General features: G+C 33.8%; 1 protein-coding gene across 1 annotated transcript; it reads left to right on the top strand.

Moving 5' to 3' along the window:
- The first annotated feature begins 6,027 nt into the window (after positions 1-6,027).
- On the top strand, positions 6,028-8,289 carry LOC122034949 (IAA-amino acid hydrolase ILR1-like 1). Its single transcript, XM_042594308.1, has 4 exons — positions 6,028-6,491; positions 6,963-7,088; positions 7,184-7,486; positions 7,566-8,289. The coding sequence occupies exons 1-4, from the start codon at positions 6,069-6,071 to the stop codon at positions 8,073-8,075; spliced, it is 1,362 nt and encodes a 453-aa protein (XP_042450242.1). The 5' UTR covers positions 6,028-6,068; the 3' UTR covers positions 8,076-8,289.
- Positions 8,290-9,239: the final 950 nt, after the last annotated feature.

Raw genomic sequence — 9,239 nt, 5'->3', positions numbered from 1 at the left:
CCTCTTCTAGCTCCGTCCATTTTAAGAATATATTTTTAAACTTTATCTAAAATATTTTATACCAATAGAAATATCTTTCATCTTATAAATTTATTATTATTTTTATATATTTTCAATATAAGACTTTGATTATATTTCCAATAATCTTCTCCTTAAACGTTATTATCATAGTTCGGATTTCCCCTCAAACATATGATCACACTTGATCTACTCCGAGAATTTTTTCAAGTATCCAGTTATTATTAATCTGTTCCGGATCTCCTCTCAAATATTTGATCAATCAAGGTCACTCCTCTTCTCTAAGACTTTTTTATCACTTATGATTCACTTCCCCAGGATTTCCGTCAAGCATTCGATCACTCTTGACCTGCTTAAACTTTTCACTACATATGGTTCACTTTTCTAAGATTTTCACCAAGCATATAGTCACTCTTGACTTGCTTAGACTTTTATATCTAGGGTTCACACCCTCAGGATTTCCGCTAAACATCCAGTCACCCTTACTTGCTTAGACTTTTCATTTAGAGTTTACTATTCTGAAAGCTCCCACATCCTTCATTTAAGGTTACTATTCCACCCACATGACTCGATCTGGACGATGATTTTAATACCACTTGTTAGGACTAAAAGAATTCACATATCTTCATAATAGTATGATATTGTTCACTTTGGGTTTAAATCCTCATGGATTTATTTTTAAAGTCTATCCAAAATATCTCATACCAATGAAAATATCTTCCATCTTATAAATTTATGATTTTTTATATATTTTTAAATATGAATATATATATGGGTGAGACATCACTTTTGAAGCATACATTGCCTTTGAATTGGATGCAGTAATGACATGATGACTTGTCATTATTAAACTAGCTAGCTATATAACTGTACTAATTATTAAATTTATCATTGTCATACTAAAGTGTTGACAAATGAATAAAAATTAGATAACACAATAAAATGGGATCAAACATTGGTAATAGAATAGAGTTAATGAATTTTTATTTAAGAAAGGTGGTTAATTAGTTATTAGGTGCCCTGTACTTTGTGTAAAAAAAAAATTAAAATACATAGATCTCGAAATGGTCATGGCTCATCTTATTCATTTATTATGAGATTTTCATAAGTTGTACCATGGACTATAAATAAAATAAAATAATTTTTAAATACAAAAAAACTGAAGAGCTCAGTAGTTCCAAATTATTTTTTTAATATAATCTTTTTACTCTACGTATTTTGTTTTTATTATATGATATTTATAATCGTTTGTATTTATTTTAAAGACATCTACTTCTTCTATAAGATCCAATATCGGATAATAAGAGCTGAAAAAAATAATAAACACCTGCTCGAAGAGTGTGAGCGGTAGGCAAAGAAGTGTTATCAATAGGTTCAAGAGTGTGATAGGTAAATACAAGCAAATGTTATAGCAACTTAGCATGCAACATCAGTCTAGTGAATTATGCACTCTAAATATACTCTCCCTCATGATTCATCATGATAATGATGATGATGATTGATGATGGATTAAAATACTTCTAGCTACCTTACCTACATCATCCACAATAGCATTTATTTTTAAGTTATTTGGCATTGACTTTTGTAAAACATAATAATAATGTTTTTGTTACTTGTGGGCATTGCAATACTCCTCTTTGTTTGATGTTATTTAATATTCATGGAGATATGATTATATAGTGTATAACTTTGATATTATTTTTTTTAAAATTAATTGAAATAGATACCAATAAAAATTAATATTTATAAGCTTAATTGTTGGTTATAATAATCAATAATTTACTATTAATATAAATCAACAATCATTTAAAAAAAATTCTAGTTAAATCAATAAATTAATATGTTCTCTAAGAAAAAAAATAAAAGGACTCCTTATTTTTATTTTTGTTATCCTCAGAAGGTTAAAATGAGGGCAGGATGATTCAAGAAGACCTTTTAAATTTTAAAGGATGATACTTTTAATTCGGTGTTTATGGAGATCTAAATTTGTTATGGAGTGGAGCTCATAACTAATAAATTTTGAATCCAACAAATAATATTTATGATAATTTTGGTCGAAACTCTAAATATTTATTTTACTATTTTTTATAATTTCTAAATTTTTTATATTTAGAATATTTTTAATAATTTTATGATTAGAGTTGGCCTACTCGAATCATAAAATTATTAAAAATATTCTAAATATAAATATATATATATATATATATTGATCTGGTTCGAAAGTCGAGAAGACGGATGGTGGGGACGTGGCGTTCCTGTTGATCTTCGATAGACTTCGCTCCTGCTTGTAATACAACAACGTCAATGTCGAGCTAGGGAAGGAATCCCTAGCAATGGCTCTCCGACGCTCAAGTCAGTCTCGGGCGAGGCAAGAAAAAAAGAACTATAGCGCAATAGTATAAATCACGAGAAAAGCACACCTCCATCGATATCTAGACCCCCCTTTATATAGGACTCCTGTAGCGTGTGCTCACGCTTCTCAAAGCGGGCACGCAATCTCAAACTTTCCTTGAAGGAACATGTTAGTAAAGTGTCACTGACACAGTACCTTAACGAGCCGAGCATATTTCTGAAGTGACAGTGGAAGCTTCCGCCGTACGATCCTCTGTCTAACCATGTCGCCCGTCGACGTCACTAACTCCCTAAAGGATGTCGAATGATATCCTGTTGTGTCTGTTGCTTGGCCGAACAGAATGACAGCTCGGCTGAAAGTCCCCTGTAGTGTCGTCCATTGCTGGGCCGAGCTGGATGGCTACTCGGCCGGTAGCCCATTGTCGCACCGAGCGGTAGAGCTGCTAGGCTAATCGGCCTTGATCCATGTCGTCCACCATCACGCCGAGCGGAAGAGCCGCTCAGCTTGACTTCTACACGTCCTTTAAGCGTCGATTTGACTACTTCATGTCGAAGATGGTGGGCTGGTATTTAACCTCTGATCGGGCTATGTCCCACCTGACCGACTAAGACTCTCTGTCTGTCGACCGTCTTAACTCTGACCTTCGTTAATCTCTACCATAGTAACAGGACAGGATCCCTCCTTATCATAGAAGATAACTTCTCAAAAAAAAAAAAAAAATATATATATATATATATATATATATATATATATATTTTGAGAAGTTATCTTGTATTATTAATCAAATTTTCTATTTTAAAATTTTTGTGGACGGCGGTTATCAAAAGATATCCCATCCTGAAAATATTTTTATTTAAACCTTAAATCCTGAATAGTCTTTATCAAGACAACTGTAACAGGAAACAAAAACTAAAATTATTACATATGAATACAGTTATATCAAAAATAACTTTATTCTAATTTAATCAAAATTACTCTGATATTATTTTCGTAGTTTTAATCCAAACAACTATAATATATAATAATTTTGACTAAAATTATTATAAGAACTTAAATAAATAAGTTTTTTTTAGATAAAAAACTAAAATAAAAAGTTTTTTTAATAAAAAAATTAGGTGTCTATCTTCAATCCAAATAATTTGACCATCAAAACGTAATAATCAACATTAATCATGATCGATTATCAAAAACCGATGATATAAAATTAAATCTTACCATATGCACCATGTCTATATAATATATCTACATTCATCTCTTACATATAGACCCGGCTCAAGGCATAAGTCATTAAGGCCTATGCCTATGGCCCAATTTTATTGGGGTCCATTGATTAATTAATTAAAGATATTGAAAAAATTAAATTAGTATCATTAATATTAATTAATGAATTATAAATGTGTTGTTAATTCATTAATGATACTTTGTCAATTAATTTATTATCGATTCCACTTCTTATTTATACCTTGTACTTATTTTATTTCCTCATTAATTGCCTATCGTAATTTTATATGAGATTTTATTCTATCTTAAATATAATTCATTTTTAAATTGACATATTTATTTCTTTTTTTATTATTACTCCGATTCCCATTTTATTTTATAATTAGTAATACTATTATTATAAAACCTAATGAATTCTTTTCTCCTAAATATTTCTTAAAAATCCTAATAGTTCTCTCATCAGTGCATTGTGTCATTTTCTTTTTTCATCAACGATTTTGCATGTTTCTCTTAAGTCCTTCTCTTCCTTTGCTGATAATATTTCTTCCTCGCTCTTTCTTTTTATTTCTCGATAATAATGTGAATTAGAGATTTTTTTATCATAAAATACAAAGTAAAATGCATTAGCAAAAATAATTTTTTTAAAATTAAAATTAATAAAGTCTATTTGACATTCTAACTAAAAAGATTAAATAATTTAATAATTTTATTAATAAAAAATAAAATTATTATCAAAATACCGGTCAAAAAACTAAATTTTATATCAAAAATTAGTTTTTTAAAAAATAATATTTAATTCTTTTTAATAACTAATTTTAAAAATATTTTTTAAAATTATTATTTTTGGTCCCAAATTTAAATGAAAAATGTTAAAAAAAATAAAAATATATTAAAAAATTTTGTTTTTTTATATTTTTTACCTAGGGTCTCAAGGAATCTTGAGATGACCCTGCTTACATATCCGTGATATCGACATTAAAAAGAATTGTTAAGATAAATCACTCTTCACTACCGTCGACAGCTGAATAGTACATCATAATTAAAATTAGAATCATCAATATTTAGGAAACTACTCAAACGTCAATATTTAGGAAACTACGAAAGGGCTTAGAAGCTCCTCCCTTGTACATACGCACTTATACTTCCGTGTAGGAGCAATCACTACACGTGGATAAAATATTAGCGATGCTTCAGTTTGAAAATCATACGACGACGGCGCGATGACCTGTCCATCGAACTGGGCCACAACTCTCTCTCAGGAATACAATACAAGCGAGTCGCAACAAAAAGAAATTAAAAATAAAATAAAATAAACAATAAACAATAAAAATAAGAACAATATGATGAATAGGGCATTTTCCCGAAGATAAGAAGAATATGAGTACGACATTTTCTTAAAGAACCTACTTAAATTTAGAGAATTTTCAAAAATACATCATAATTTCATATTTTTCAAAGAATACATTTTTTTTTTTTCAAAATATCCTCTTTATTAAATTTTTTTAAAAAAAATCCTGTAATTCGCCTGGCAGAGAGAGTCTATCTGGTACAATAATATTAAAAATAAGGAATAACATAATAGTTACTGAATAAAAAATATTTTAAAGATATTTAGGACATATTTAGAGGAGATATTTTTTAAAATATTACTTTTCAAATATTTTTATGATGATAAAAGATGAATATATTCACCCTCAGCGCTCTCGTCAATCCGTCCCAGGACTAACACGGAGGAGGTAAATCACGAACGACTACTAATCTTTGGAATAGTAACTAGCACATAAGGGAGACATTTACCTTGACTTTGCCGAGATTCTCAAATATCTTTAATTATGGAGAATATTTTAGAGGTGAATAGAAATCACCGAGTATAACTTTATGCTCGATAATTTCATTTTAAGTGGCATGTAAGTGGGTCTCACAAAGGGTAATGATTATTTTATTGAGATGTTTTGTTATATAATTTGAGATATTTGATAGTAAGATATTTAGTAAAATATTTGGTTAAGAAGATATTTAATTATAAAATTGAGATATTTAAATAGTAAAAAATTATAAATATTTGAGAAAAATATTTAATATTATTATGAATATTCTTAGATAAGCTAAACGCCCTTTTGATTTTTGATGACAAGAACCGCTCATCAACGCTGTCGGGCTGAAAATAATTATACATCATGATTCACGATCTATGCGGCCGCCAGCAGGCTTCCCTGCGACTAATGTCCAAGATTGCTGTCATAAAAGCGACTTACATCCCCACATTTATCACGTGGAAACCATGCGATCTATCACTTCCACTTCCGTGTCTGCTCCAGAGTCTTTCCAAACCGATCTTTCGGTCAACGTAGCGTCTTGCACCCGATCGTCGTTCGATCCATAAATTAGGTGAAAAAGTATCGCCATGGATCTTCGATTATAAATATATCGATCGTCTTCTTCTTCCTCTGTCAATTAATTAATTTTTCTGTGCGGCATGGAATTCTTCTCCTGCGTGATCCTCTGTTGCCTCCTCGTCGGCAGTGGGGCGGCGGCCGCCTTTCAAACGGTTCTCCAGGGCGGCTCCGGCTGCCGCAATGAGTGCGCGGTGTTCCAAAGGGGCGTCACGTGGGAGGGGCGGTCCGGCGGCGCGGCCCGCACGTCGACGGCGGAGATCAAGAGGATGGCAGAGGTGCCGGAGACGGCCGAGTGGATGCTGCGGCTGCGGCGGGAGCTCCATGAGTACCCCGAGCTCTCCCATGAGGAGTTCCGGACCAGTGCCGTCATCCGCCGCGAGCTCGACCGGCTCGGCGTCGCCTACCGATTCCCTGTCGCCGGCACCGGCGTCGTCGCCACCGTCGGCACTGGGTTGCCGCCCTTCGTCGCCCTCAGAGCTGACATGGACGCGCTGCCGATCCAGGTAACTAAATCTATCAATTATCAACGATATTTCTAGTCATAGAATTTAAATTAGACTCGAATGGCAAAGAGTGTTCTTCTCGATTTGTTTACTAATCTCGAAATGGGTTGGACCATGACTTGTCAGTCTGGTCCAATTCACTATAGATTGAATTGAAATCTGGTCCAATTCACCATACACTATAAACTTATTTAAAAGAGCATGTCATCGATGAGGCTCACGCGAGTTACAATCCAACGGAGGAGTGCGATGGTTAAAATACGAAATATTATTATATGAAATTTTGGGATTGAAATTTGATATGTTTGAACATGTCCTCTTTCATGTCTTACTATTTGAACTAATAATTAGTAGTTATCTGTAATTTATCTCTTCTGTGTTAGTCTAATGATGTATTAACGGGGTCTTAAAGCGAATCACCATTGAATAAAGAGAGAAAATTATTGATCAGAACTTGTTCTGCCATTTCAGGAACTAGTTGAATGGGAGCACAAGAGCAAAGTTGACGGCAAGATGCATGCTTGCGGCCATGACGCCCATGTCAGCATGCTCCTCGGAGCGGCAAAAATACTTCAGGAACTCAAACACACACTGCAAGTAAATTTTCAAATCACTTGCCTGTGATATAATAGGAGATCGAGTTTAATGACATGAGAATAAGACGGATTATTTTTGTTGCATTGGTGGATCAGGGAACTGTGGTTCTGATATTTCAGCCGGCGGAGGAGAAGGGAGTTGGTGCCTCAGAGATGATCCTCGATGGAGCTCTACAGAACGTGGAGGCCATTTTCGCCATGCATGTAGCCTACTTCCTTCCTTCCGGCGTTGTGGCCTCCAGGGCAGGCGAGTTCCTGGCCGGCTGCGGCAATTTTAGGGCTGTCATAAGCCATGCCGGACCTCGACAAGCAATGGTCAACACCATCTTGGCTGCTTCATCAGCTGTGATCAGTCTACAGAATCTTGTTTCAAGAGAAGCCAATCCTTTCGATCCTCAGGTATTTTAGTTCATTCCCCCAACTGAATTTCGATATGAATCCGATTCAGGAGACTCAGGTTTTTCGATCAATATTGCAGGTTGTGTCAGTGACTAAAGTAGATGGAGGCAATTCCTACACCGACGCCCCGAATTCAGTCTCGATATCGGGCACTTTTAGGGTCTTCAGCAAAGCCGCCTTCCATGAAATCACCAACAGAATACAAGAGGTGATCCAGGCACAGGCAATGGTGTACCGGTGCATCGCGACCATTGAGTTCTTAGAATCAGAGCAACTGCTGCAGATCCCTCCGACCGTGAATGACCCGAGGATCCATGAATATGTCCAGCAGGTGGCAAAGGAAGTCGTGGGCGACGAAAACACAGAGATCGCTCAGCGAGTTATGGGTAGCGAGGATTTCGCTTATTATTTGGAGAAGGTGCCAGGGACATTGCTCCTACTTGGGACTAAAAATGAAGGGATAGGGTCAGTTCATCCTCCACACAACCCTTACTTCACCATGGATGAAGATGTGATGCCAATTGGAGCAGCAATGCATGCCGCCTTTGCGCATCACTACCTCCTCCAATCTGCCAACACCATGTTCTAGTTCTACCGATTCATTTGTCGATCCAACCGGAGTATCATCGCTAAGTTCTACCTCTACCTAACCAAAGACTGTACAGAAGTCATTGAGTCATTGCGAAGTTTGATGGAGGAATCATTTTTCAATTACAGCTCCATAGTTTAATTCATTTGTTATTCACTCAATGACTCTAATTTGTTGCAGTTAATCCATTCTTCTTCTTCTTCTTTTTCTTCTTCGTCTTCTTCTCCTTGTACTTCTGCTTTAAACGTTTATGCCGTAAAATGCTTAATGCTTTCAAATAAGATGATTAAATTTTCCCATGAGTTTATATATACTCTAGATCCTAAGATAAATAAAGGGGAAAAAAAATCATAATATATAGACTTCAATTACAATCTTGTAGAGAAAGAAAAGAAACTTTCTAGAAAAATAAATTTCTTGACAGACATTAAAATTACTATAACATAACGCTATTATACACTATGATCCATAATTACCAGGAATATCAATAATATCCTAAATATCATAAAAATAAAAATTATTAAAAAATAGTAATAAATCTTTGAAAGCTCAATGAGGAATTAAACAGTTGAATTTGAGTCCGAAAATTGATGGTCATGGGTACCCAGTAATAAATGTTGATTTTCAAATTCTACACACATAGCCGTTGACAGAGTCTGATTCTAACTTCCAAATCAAAAGTTATGATTAGGGATGTAATCGAGCCAAACTGAGCCGAACTCTTAAATATTTGAATTTGGCTTGTTTATAATCGAGCCGAACTCGAACTTTATTTAACGAATATATTCATGACTCACGAGCGTATTCAAGCTTTTATCGAGCCTAAATGAGTTTAATAAATATAAATTATAAATTTAAATATTAATTAAAAATTAAATTATATATTTAGAGAAAATTTTAATATTCTTATTAAAATATACAATTTTATTCTAATAAATAAATTTAATATATTTGTCTATATTTTTCATAAGTAGAGTGTACAATCTATAAATTCAATATCAAAACTATTATTTCTTTATTTAAAAGTTTATTCATGAGCTTAACGAACGTGTTCACGAGCTAACGAACCGAGTATTGCAAACTAGACAGGAGAAAAAAGGAAAAGGAGCGGAAGATAAAACAGAGTAAAAGCAGAGTAATAGAAATAAGGAGAAAGATGATAAA

The sequence above is a fragment of the Zingiber officinale genome, chromosome 11B (assembly GCF_018446385.1).
Source record: "Zingiber officinale cultivar Zhangliang chromosome 11B, Zo_v1.1, whole genome shotgun sequence".
Lineage (NCBI taxonomy): Eukaryota > Viridiplantae > Streptophyta > Magnoliopsida > Zingiberales > Zingiberaceae > Zingiber > Zingiber officinale.
The sequence above is the reverse complement of the archived record's forward strand: the minus strand, read 5'-3'. Positions and strand labels throughout refer to the sequence as shown.

Coding starts and splice junctions, on each gene's coding strand:
- LOC122034949 (XM_042594308.1), top strand. CDS start 6,069: ATGGAATTCTTCTCCTGCGTGATCCTCTGTTGCCTCCTCGTCGGCAGT. Junction 7,089..7,183: donor AACTCAAACACACACTGCAA/GTAAATTTTCAA, acceptor TTGGTGGATCAG/GGAACTGTGGTTCTGATATT. Junction 7,487..7,565: donor CCAATCCTTTCGATCCTCAG/GTATTTTAGTTC, acceptor TCAATATTGCAG/GTTGTGTCAGTGACTAAAGT.